Source organism: Mirounga leonina, unplaced genomic scaffold, assembly GCF_011800145.1.
Source record: "Mirounga leonina isolate KUSES-001 unplaced genomic scaffold, KU_Mleo_1.0 Mir_115, whole genome shotgun sequence".
Classification (NCBI taxonomy): Eukaryota; Metazoa; Chordata; class Mammalia; order Carnivora; family Phocidae; genus Mirounga; species Mirounga leonina.
Window position 1 is genome coordinate 66,755,852 of NW_023270268.1, and position 12,685 is coordinate 66,768,536.

The following is a 12,685-nucleotide window of genomic DNA, read 5'->3' on the forward strand; positions in this document are numbered from 1 at the left end:
AGCGGGGAGTCTGCTTGAGATTCTCTCTCTTCCGCTCCCTCTCCCCCTTCTCTCTGCTCTTTCTCTCTCTCTCTCTCTCAAATTAATAAGTGAATCTTTTAAAAAATAACCTGCAAACTCAGAATAGTGTTAAAAAAAAGAATGGTAGTAAAATTCTAAAATTGAGAATGTAAAATAATAAGACTATATGTTGAAATTAATATACCACATCTATATAAAAAATCTGTAGCCTTAAATGCATCCAGGTGAAATTGAGCAAAGGTAATGGTAAGCATAGAACATAATATTGAAGTTGAAAAAATATATAATGAGGATCTATGAATCCCATTTGAAAATACTAATAAATTAGCTACTTCTGGCAAAACTGATAAGGGAAAAAAAGATGAGTGAGTTCATGTTAGAAGAGAGGACCAAAAAAAACAAAAAAACAAAAAACAACTATATATGGCAATGATTTTCTTTTTTTTTATTCTCTTTTTTTGGAAGCATGAAGAATTAAGTGCAAATAAATTTAGAAGAAATGAACATGTTAAAATCTGAATGTATTTATAACCATTAATATTTATTAATTAAATGAATTGAATTTAATTGAATTTAATTGAATTAAAATATTAATTAAATGAAATGAAAATATACATTAAGTGAGAATGTACCCTCCTTCTCCACCCCACACACAAACTATGAGGACCAAATAGTTTATGTGTGAATCCTAGTACTCCTTTGTAAAATGGATAATCCCTGTGCTACATATAAACTCTTAGAAAATCCAGGAAAAGAAGCAAATATCCCTAAACATTTGTGAGGCTGTATAATCCAGATACCAAAATCAGACAAGGACAAATGATCCAGGAGTTAGGACTCTGTGCTCAGTGGGGAGTCTGCTTGAGATTCTCTCCTCCCTCTCCCTTTGCCTCTCACCCTTGCTATTTATCTATCTATAATAAATAAATAAATCTTAAAACAAAACAAAAAACAAATGTATGAGTCCAACTATATGATGTTCTGGAAAAAGGAAAACTATGGAGAAATTTAAAAGATCAGTGGTTGCCAGGGGTTCAATAAGGAGGGAGTAGGGGAAGGATGAAAAGGTAGAGCACAGGAGATTTTTAGGGCAATGAAACTGTTCTGTATGATACTGTAATGTTGGACACATGCCCTTATGCATTTGTCAATATCCATAGTAGGTATAACACAAAGCGTGAAGCCTAATGTAAACTATGAACTTTAGTTAATAATTATGTATTAATACTGGCTTATCATGATAATGAATAGATCACCCAAATGAAAGATGTTAATAGGAGCAAGGGAGAGAGATTGGATATTTGGGAACTTTGTATTTTCTGATCAATTTTTCTATAAATCTGAAACTGCTGTAAAAAACCAAGTATATTAATTTAAAGCAGACAAAAATGCATAGCACCTAAATTAAAACCACAATACTCGGGCTCTAAGCAGATTTCCGTTTCTCATATATGAGGTGCTCAGGCATTCTCTCGTGGTGTCTTTACTCCTGTTTTAGTTTTAATTTTAACAAATTCAGAATACTGATTTCTCATTTAAATGGTTAGAAAGGGTACATTCAAGGAAAGAAGAAACTTATTTATCATATCAATTTTCATCTACTAGAAAGAAGTGACATCTGAAGGCTGTCAGTATAGTGCTACTGCTTTGCATTAGCTGCTTTCTAATGGCCACCCCTACCCACCCCCAACAAAACCTCGTGGCTGCCCTTGAACCTCTCCTAGAAACTTCCTACCCCCAGACTTCCCAGGATCCATCAAACACAGGATTAATACATGTCACCCCTAAAGGCCTTCAAAGACAGCTTCAGGACTATGACCGAAGTATCTCCTGATTGGTGTCTTTGCCTTATTTGTTGCCTTAATTTTTGAATATCAGGCATGAATACAAGAACTCAAAGAGGCAGAGCAATTTGGTGGAGATTTAGAATACAGGTGAGAAGCAGTCAACACAGGTGAAAATGAAGACTGCAATATTTGGAAATATGTCTAACTTTAGAAACCTTTATTCTTTTAATTTCTGTAATGCTTTACAGTTTTCAATGTGATAATGTAATAATGAGTCATACAGGAAGGTTAAATTAGCTTCCACATGTTCTTTTTTCTGAAGCTAGAAAAGTACTTAAATTTCTTCAGAAATATTTTTATCTGATATGTATTTTTTTAAAATATGAGTTGTCCACATCTCCCTGAGGTCTTCTGGGTGCTCTCATATTGAACTTAATTGTAGCTTAGAGCTCCCTTTTTATAGCTCTGCAGGTCTGTGAGGCCAGCAATGGTAACTTAGTCATCATTGTATAACAAGTACCTAAAATAGAGTTGACACAAAGTATTGAATAGATATTTGTCAAAAGGTATAACTTTGATTTTCTAAAAAATTCAATTGTTTGGAATTCTTTTGCTGGTGAAATTAGATAAATTAATTTGAATGTTTTAAGAAAAAACAGAATATAGAAAAATAAATATCTTACTTTTTTTTCCAGATGAAAGAATTGTCAACATGCAAGTTCAGACAGTTACAAAATTCAAAACAGTTACTAATGTTGTTGGATATTTAAAGGGCTTGACATCTCCAGGTAAGTAGGGCTGAGATTCTCTATGTATTTATAATTTATTAAACCATCAAAAGAAAATGCTCTATAACAATGTAAGAACATAATTAAATTCATTTCCTAATTCAGATGTAACTAGTTCATACCACTCTCAGAGTGAGTCAGTAGGAAACCAAGAAGTAGGTCTTTATTCTCTCTCTTACTCTCTTCAAAAATAAATCAAAGTAGAGAGTATAAGGGAAACAAAACAAAACAAAAGAAGAAAACAGAGTTTAGATTTGTTAAATTGGCATGTGTCTCATGAAGAAAAGCTACAAAATCCAATGTTTTTTGTTTGTTTGTTTATTCTTCACTATAACATAACCACTGGAGTTTTTACTTTTATCAAGAAAGGACATTTTAAGAAAGAAAATATTTTAGTTTTAATGGTGTCTTTAAAAAAACAATGAAGTTTTTATCTCCAAAATCTAATCTTTCAGTGCTAATCTATGTTCTGTCTCTGAACCTTGGTCCACTGACAGTTCTGCCTAATGTCTGCATGGCTTTAGGTTTTGAAGATGCTTATGAAAATGATCACCCGGCTAAATTTTAAATAATTGTACACCTTGCCCTGGGATGTTCATGGCATCTTCAGATAATATGATGCAGGCTAAAAAAAGTAAAACTAGCTAGTACATATATTAATTAAGAGATTCTCCTGAATGCATTGTGAGATTGAGCCACATCCTGCTGTCTGAGTGCTTGGCATACAGGGTAGAATGCAGCAGTCTTATGCCACTTCTGTTGATTTGGTTGGGATATTGACTCTGGTTCTCCTTGGAGAATTATTTTTCTCCACAACTTTAGTCAAATTGACCCTGTAATTGATAACCTAGAGAATTTTGAGATCAAGTTTTACCTCTCCCCAAGTTTCTTGCCAGCCAACTCTTTTAGAAAATTTATGGAAGGTTCATATTTTCTCTGATTTCTTTACAGTAGCAATGTTGAACAACCTCTGATTTTAATGTCTTTCAACCTCTGATTTTAATGTCTTTCAATACAAGATATAAATGGGTTTGGAAATTGTCATGGCTGCATTTCAACTATTTCAACAAATTTCCATCATAAGAATCTCTAATTGAAGCACCAGAAATATTTATCATCATTGCTACATTTACAAGTTTTTATGGAAAAACCAAATTGTACAAAACTATACTAGCTTGAGGGTGAAAGAGCTTTCCTAATTGAAATTCAATATAGAAAAAAAATCAATTTCTTAAAATCAATTTACCAGTAATATTCTTCAGTGTATAATAAGCAAAGCTTCCCAAATTTTGTTTATTTGAATTCTACACAAAAATATTGGCTGTTCATTCACATGATTTTCTTATTTAATGACTCTGAAAATTAGAAACAATCATTAAGGCTTTTGGATATGGCTTATCTAGAATACAGATAATCCCAAGAAGAACTTTCACACATATCTGGGAGATGAGTAAATAAATTCCCTGAGTTTCAACATTTGCAACTACCCTGGATATACCATTAATTAAATTTTGATAAAATGTTGGCAGATCAAATTCACTGCTGGTTCTAAAATCAGTGTAGAAAACTAAAATAACTTCATGCAATGATTTTCTGTCCAATAACTTTTGGATGCCATGAAGTAAAGGAGTAATTCATTTATTCCGCACACAGGTAGTACTTATTATGTGTCAGACACTGTTCAAAGTGCTTTACACTTAGTAACTCATTTAAAACTCAAAGCAAGTGAATGATGTATGTGGTATTTGTATTTTCATTTTATACTTGAAGAAATCAAGCCATAAAGAGCTTAGATAAGCTTTCCAAGGTCACACAACTAGTAAATCGAATAGTCTGGATCCAGACCCAAGCAGGGTTGGCTTCAGAGTCTGCACCATTGAGCTATAGAACATCTCTGAATAAAATGACACTCAGTGAAGAAATCTTTTTACACCGATGTATAGGACTACTTGGTGAAATAGAGTTCTATACCAGCAACATTCAGTGGCAACCAAATCAGAAGAAACTCTGGAGATAGAGTTTTTTCTACCTTATTATTGACAATAGTCAGTAATGTACATTGAGCAGGCCCCATCCATGTGTTATGGAGATCTTTTTATGTTGTGTCTAATGAATTTTGTATGATTTTATGAAATAATGTGAAAAGAAAACTTTTACAGTAGTTGGATGACTTTTGATGTTGATTTTTTTTTTCCTTCAGGGAAATGAGAGGAGCTAAAACTCTAAGTTGGAAGCTATAATTAATTCCCTAAATACTTCATTTATTTCCAAATCCATATATGACTACCACTTTATTTAATATTTACAGCTACTGAATGACTGCTCCCTCATATGTATTAATAGTTCATTAATATTTACTGAGCATACACACTTTGTTTACAGGACACTTCCCATTATGATTCTGGGAAAATGTTAGATAAAGGTTTCATTGTGGCATATTTGTATACTTCATTAATTAATATGCATGTTGCAAAGGACAGTAACATGGATCTAAGCTTTGGAATCATAATTGAGTTCAGCAGCTGCCTCTGCTTTGATATACACAGATGTGTGAATCAAGACAGTGGGTGAAAAATGTTAAAGTACTCTTAATTATTAGGACGATTTTACATAATTGGTGCTCAGTTGTGCAACAGGATTATGTAAATGTCATTATATTTATTGTTAAGGTTTATATTTTGCTTTAATGGCCCTTGTTTCCTTCTATTTCCAGACCGGTATATCATAGTTGGCAGCCACCATCATACCACATATGGTCCTTACGGACAAGAATGGGCCAGCAGCACTGCCATCATCACCGCTTTTATCCGGGCCTTGATGTTAAGAGTTAAGAAAGGGTGGAGACCAGACCGCACAATTGTTTTCTGTTCATGGGGAGGAACAGCTTTTGGCAATATTGGCTCATATGAATGGGGAGAGGTAAATGTAGATTAATTACTGTGCTCTCATGCACTCTCTCTCTCTCTTTTAGACTTAAGTTGACAAAGTAAAGTTGTTGAAGCTAGGGATAAGAATGTACCTTTCAACCCAGTTGTCCTGTCTTCTAACTTGCTGAGATCACCTATAAGATTGAGAGGGAATTAGACGCCAGTGAACTGTGTATGATCTGCTACTATCTTACTCTTGTTGCTACCAGACCTGCAGACTTTGATATGCCCACAATTGTTTTTACCTGGTTATTGTGTTTCTCCTTAGACAGGTTGATAGTTACTGGACAAGAAAAGATCAGGTGATATATACAATTACTTTTTTTTTTTTTTTAACTTTCTGGCAATTATCTGGAATTAGGAAACAGTCTCTTATGTTAAATATCTACTATCTTAGCATCATACCATAGCTTAAAATAGTGGTTTCCTTCCTTCTCACTCCCTCCATTCCATCCTCCTTCTATTCCTACACTTCTATCTCTCTGTTCCTTCTTTCCTAAAAATCTATTAACCTACTTACCTACCTAAACTACCTTAGGAAGGCTTTGTCCAAATGAAATCTAGCATGCAATGGGTCATAGTTAGAATACCACTGGTATGTTTAAGTTTCAAATGCTTTTGATAGGTCTGTGTTTCACAGATGCACTGTATTTTTAATGGGATATATCAACTGATAATTGGATTGATGCCATATTAAAAACAATGAAAACATTTTAAAACTCTGAGATATTCTATTTGCTTTATGATTTTTTTTTTTTAAAAGGGTTAGTGGAAAATGTAGGAGAAAATCTATACAACTTTATCTAGGAAAATACAACTATTTGATATTCTAGTTTATTTACTATCTCAGCTTTGGAGAAAAAAAAAAAAACAACCTAAGTATCTAATGGGAAATTCTATTTCATTTTTTATTTAAGAACTCAAAAAAAAAAGATAAAATGTCTATTGACTTCAAGGGAAATATCAAAAAGATACACAAAAGAAAATAGCAAGTGTCTTTTTAATTTGAAGAAAAAGAAGTTTTAAGAATGGAAAAATTTTAGTGTAAAATTTATCAAGATATAAATGTTGCAAATTAGAATATTTTTCATACTCAAATTAGTTGTGTAACTATTTGTTCCATATTCAAAAGAACTAATTCAAATGAATAAATTCTATTGCTGGAAGAACATTTTTAAATTGACATATTTTTAGTTAGATGGAAAATGTAATAGCTAAACCAACCTTTCAGACTTTATTCCAAATTACTTACTTCATAAACAGGTTAAAAAGCAATTTGGGAAATATATTTGTAATCTGGGCTGATTTTAGTATTTCGGAATTCTTTTCATCATAAAATAGTATTTTAGTTTTCTTGCAACATTAAGGTGCATTTTAAAAAGAGTGTCTTAAAGATTTTCAAATTCCAAAAATTTATTCCTCTATATCATACAGCCTTCTCCATATCAGTCTAGTAATTTTCACATTAAATTTATATTAATCCTAAATTAACTCGTATATTTCTAAGCTATGTTCTGAAAGTCGGCTTGTCCAACATTAGTAGTCCCTAACTTATATATCCTGAGCCCCTATGCATGGGGAAGTGCATTGCAAAAAGTCTTTGAATTTATTTGACCGTCAAGCATGATAGCCTGTAAATTGAATCAATAAAGAGGCCTTGCATGTATATGGGCAATTATATTTTCAAATTGAGGAGATTTCTTTTTGATAAAATATAAATTTATTGTAAAATAAATTTATTTGTAAGTTTTACCAAATTCATTTTATCTTTCAATAATTTTATATTTTTCTCTATCAGCAGATAGAGAAATAATGTGGGCGTCCATAGGAAATAGTATTTATGTTAAAAAAGGCTCTTCCTATTCAGAAAAAGTAGGGACCTCTGTCCTAACATATTTATGTATATATGCATGTTTGGCAACTAATTATCAGTTCAGTCACTTTCTGGCTTTTTCCATGACTAGGTAGGCAAAGATACAAGAGTGAAGAAGATGGTGAATAATATAAAGATTTGATTATTGGCTCATAAAATATACTATGTAAAATTACTATATCTCAGAAGATTATTACAATACTGTTCATGAAGCCATTTTATAACTAAATAGTTGAGAAGGAATTTAGAAAACTACTGGTTTTCCTGTTCTACTTTTACCAAATCTACTCCTGAGAACGAAACATTTACTTTATGCTCTAACCTGATTTCCTAGTGAAGACGAATGAGGAAAGCACTTGTTGACATGTCCTATTGCTGTATTTAATTCTGCTTGCAGAGGAAACCCTTGAAACCCACAGCTGTAATTAAAAAGATTAGGTGATATTGGTCAATAAACTTAAAACTGAAATTTATAGTGATAGAGTTATTACAGAAGTGACTTAATACTGATCTTGATCCTTGAGGAAAATTACCACATTTTACTAAATAAGTAGTACAGTTTCTAAATAAAATAGTACCATTTACTAAATGAAAAGTACCATTTCTTCTTTTGAAGATTCTTCATTTTTCACAGGCTACTGTGGAAATGTTACAGAATTTACAGTCAGAAAGTCTGACTTCAGATTCTTTCTACCATAAAACGTTGCGGTCTTAGGCGAGATTAACTTTATCCAAGACTTGATTCCTCCACATGTATACTAATGTGAGGTTCTTATGAGTGTAAAATGGACTAACATATAGACAGTGTCTCTGTGCTAGTGTGTAAATAGAAGTTGTTTTTCCACAGCACTTGTGGGGCATTTTTTTCGAAAAAAGGGACTTTTTTTTAAAACAACATTATGTGCAAAGTGGAGTATTTAAGTTTCAGTTCATCATTCCTGTCCATTTAAAACATTTATTAATTTTAAATGGAATGTTTTCACCATTTCACAGAGGTGTAACTGAATTTTCAACTTAAAATAGGAGTCACATACTGATTTGCTAGGGAGACAGGCCCTTGCTGTCTTTCATGTCATAGTGTTGGAGGAAGAAAGGTAAGGTCCTAAGACATGAATTAGGTCAGTTTTTAGGTCATTTCTATAGAATTGTCACCATGATGATTAGTCATTAAATATTTGTGCAAAAAAGGAGGAATATAACATCAGGCCTTCTTAGCAGCACCTTATTAATAGGCTCAGTAGTCTTCAGTTTTGGGGGATAGAGCTCAGCAGAGAAGTAGAACTATTCTGCTGAAATCATTTTATGCTACTCATGTGCATAAAATGTATCAGGTTTTATTTCAGGTAATATGTGCAGGGACAAAGGTGTATTATGTCCCATTTTGTTCAGAATAAAGAGCTACTGCATGTAAAAATGAGCTCATTGTCTCAAAGGAAAGGCCTAGTTTGATTAATCACCCTAGTAGTTTACCCATGTCTGTTCTCTAACTCAGTAACTATAAAATTAAGTGCTGTGGCTAGAGTAAACTTTCCATTCTGTACTCTAAAGTTGAATCTTATACTAGGTTAACCATTTAAGAATATTTCCTTTTAAGATTTGACTTTTTTCAGGAACATGCTTAAAAATATTTTGTCATGTGTGATATGTAACTCCTTATCCCTTTTATTTAAAATCCTTTTATGACCTTTGTACACTCTAATAGCGTACATTTTTTTTTAAAACAGTAGTTGTGTAATGTAATGACTTTAAGTAGGGAGTGTTTATTATTCAACACATAACTGATAAAGTAAAATCTGTTACTTTTATTAATGGTTTTTTATTTGTTTGTTTGTTTTGGTTTCAGGATTTCAAGAAGGTTCTGCAGAGAAATGTTGTGGCTTACGTTAGTCTCCACAGTCCCATAAGGGGTAACTCAAGTCTACATTCCATGGCTTCACCATCTCTTCGGCAACTGGTAATAGAGGTAAGATGAACTACTTTTTAATAAAATGATTATACAAAACTGCCTATTTCTCTATAATTTGACATGTCTTGATGTTTTCGTTTATTTTTAATATGCACAAAACCATCTATGTTTTAAGAAACAATCTATTGCTTATTCTTTTATCAATATTCCTTTAACCAGTTTCTTATGTTCTGCAATTCTGTTCTTGCTATGGTGATAGTTGTAGATAGAATTTTACAGTTACAGAGAACATATGTAAAAATGTAAATTTATTTCTAAAAATTGAATTTAACTCTCAAGTTCCTAATTCTGTTAATCTTGACATTTTTTGGTAAATTTGTTTACTTTTAGACTTCTTCCCCCTCACTCATGTTTTGAGCAAATGTGAGATCTGCCTTATCTTTTTGACAACATTGTAAGTCCCCTAAAAGCAGGATTTGTGTCTAGTTTCTAGAATATAGTGGTAACTAATTCCAAGATATTTAGAAAATACTATTTGAAAAATACTTATGGGAAAGGGTAGCATGCATTTTCCTATAGAGTAACTTGAAAAAAAAAACATGTAGTTTGTGATAATGTCTCACTAGAGCTATTTATTTAAAAGAAAAAACATTAGTCACTCTGGGGGCTCCTGGGTGGCTGGCTCAGTCGGTTAAGCATCTGACTCTTGATTTTTGCTCAGATCATGATCTCAGGGTCCTGAGGCTAATCCTAAAGTCAGGCTCTGCCCTCAGCACAAAGTCTGCTGGAGATTCTCTCCCTCTGCCCCTCCCCCTGCTCGAGCACTTGCTCTCTCTCTCTCTCAAATAAATAAACAGACAAATAAATAAATAAAATTTTTAAAAAAGAATTTAGTCATTTCCAGGCTGTTTCAAAGAGTTTTTCAGAACATCTTCCCTGTTTATTAGTTGAGTTCATTTTTATTTTTGTATTCTTTTTATGACTTATACTACAGATAAAATGATATGTGTTATTTCTCAGAATGAAAGTAATAATGTCACCACTGGGGGGTGGTTTTCTCTCAACCTGAAGGGTTATCGGTGTATATTAAAAATGACCTTTTAGATTCCCACAGAGTTTCCAGTGAGTATCATAGAAACTGAACTAGATAATGAATGGTGCTTTACTTTAGCCATAATGCCTGATTGAAATGTAATGCAAACTAACATTTTATGATTTTCATAAAGTATTTTCTAGTTTAATAGTTTTCATTGACATTTCCATATGTAGTATAATAAAGAAGACATTATGAAAAATGAAATAGATAAATCTGTACATTTGAGATCAGCAAAACCCCATTGTGCATGCCCTAAATTATATCCAGGTCTGTAAGTGAATTCCTCATGTGCTTTGTACTGCTTTGCATTCTGACTCTCTTACCTGCCTGGAAAAAAACTCAAAAGATATCTGCAGATATCTCTCTTAGAAAGTTAAGATATTTCTGTCCAAATGAGTGATCAGGAAAAAAGTATGAGCTCAAGTATCCGGCAACTGGGGAGGGTTATTTTAAAATTTGTCTTTTCCTTCTCGCATGTTACAATATTTGTATTTTGAGAACTTTGGAAGATAAGTAATCATTGAAATTCATAAGCAAATAGAAATAACAAACTATTAAGGTCTATCAAATCCAGGGAAATACCTATCTGTAGAAGTGTCTGAGAATATACTGCTTTTTAAAATATCTTTGTACATCTTGTAATAGAGAACTGTAAAATATTAGCATTTAAACCTAATTATCTAAAAGTACAGCATGGTTTATCAATAATGAATAGTGACATGGAAGATGTACCTTCTTATCTGCTTGGGGGAGGAATCTTTTCGTTCAGTAGTTGAAAATGTTTCTATACTAATCTAAGGATTAGTATATAAGTTCTAATTTACTCAAAGAAAATTTCCTTTCACTTGAGAGAGAGCATATGTGTGCTGTATAGGACAAATTAGAAAGGTAGGATTATCACAGATTCAAACAAAAGCATATGCAATTTAAAAAAATGGGAATTACTTAACTATATTGAATTTTATTAACACAAAACAAATACATATATAGTAATTTAAGATATATTTGCATACAATTATTTAATGCCAGATATTTTTCTTTAAAATATATAAATACACTTAAAAATATAAAGGTGAAGAGAACTGAAAGAAATAAAACCTCACAGTAATTTATATAATTTAAAATAATTTAACACTAGTGGCATTTTAAAAAAGATTTAAAATGTTTCCTTGAAAAAATAAAAGGAACTGGGGTGCCTGGGTGGCTCAGTTGGTTCAGCGTTTGACTCTTGATTTTGGCCCAGTCATGATCTTAGGGTCCTAGGGTCAAGCCCCACCTCGGCCTCCATGCTCAGCCGTGTGCTTGAGATTCTCTCCCTCGTCCTCTGCCCCTCCCCCATCAAATAAATAAATGAATCTTTTTTCTTTAAAAAAGGAACTGATTATAACAGAACGTAAGTAACTTCACTTGAGAAGACATTTTATCAGTCTTCAGGACCTTTATATTTCATCAGTTTACTTAGATTCTGTTACCATATACAAATACATGTTTCATATAATCTAGTGTAAACCAAACAAAAACAAATTAAAAATGATTTTTCTACAAAGAACAATATTTTTTTTTACAAAACATGCTGACTAAATTGTGGATGACATAAGATTATATGGTATACTCTTGTATAGCAATGTACAGAATAAAATAAAAAAGATCTAGATTCATGTGGTAGAAATAAATATATCAGATGGAATCTTTAAAGATTAAGCTACAGTACCACATTGATTGATTGATTGATTGATTGATTGATTTTTGTTTAAATTCAATTAGCCAGCATATAGTACCTCATTAGTTTATGATGTAGTATTCAATGTACTGATTTTTTTAAAAACTAGACACATACGGGACATTTTAATGGATTATAAGCTTGATAAAAAACAAAACTGTGAAATGGTTGCCCTAAATCAAATACCAGTTCAAATTTCATTTTTAATGTGTTATCCCAATTAAGGAAGATGATCATTTCATCCTTGGTCCATTAGACCTTGGTATGCTATTATTTTTGTTTAAGTTAGACTTAATAGGTGATGGACATTGGGGAGGGTACGTGGAGCGCTGTGAATTGTATAAGACTGATGAGTCACGGGCCTGTACCCCTGAAACAAATAATATATTATATGTTAATAAAAAAATAGATGAACTGAAATAATGGTTTACATACAGTAAAATTCTCCCTTCTTTTTTTTTTAAAGATTTATTTATCTATTTGAGAAAGAGAAAGTACATGCAAGCAAGGGGAGGAGCAGAGGGAGAAGGGGAGAGAAAATCCCAGGCAGGCTCCCTCCTGAGCACA

The 12,685-nt window shown here is 32.3% G+C and overlaps 1 protein-coding gene across 1 annotated transcript in view; it reads left to right on the forward strand.

Moving 5' to 3' along the window:
- The window catches only part of NAALADL2 (N-acetylated alpha-linked acidic dipeptidase like 2), a gene marked incomplete at its 5' end in the record, with an annotated part of 857,615 nt that overhangs the window by 530,485 nt on the left and 314,445 nt on the right, over positions 1-12,685 (forward strand). The window contains 3 exons of the mRNA XM_034988848.1: positions 2,504-2,596; positions 5,310-5,515; positions 9,240-9,359. Of these exons, the coding sequence (XP_034844739.1) occupies positions 2,504-2,596; positions 5,310-5,515; positions 9,240-9,359 (419 nt within the window). The remainder of the gene's footprint in view (positions 1-2,503; positions 2,597-5,309; positions 5,516-9,239; positions 9,360-12,685) is intronic.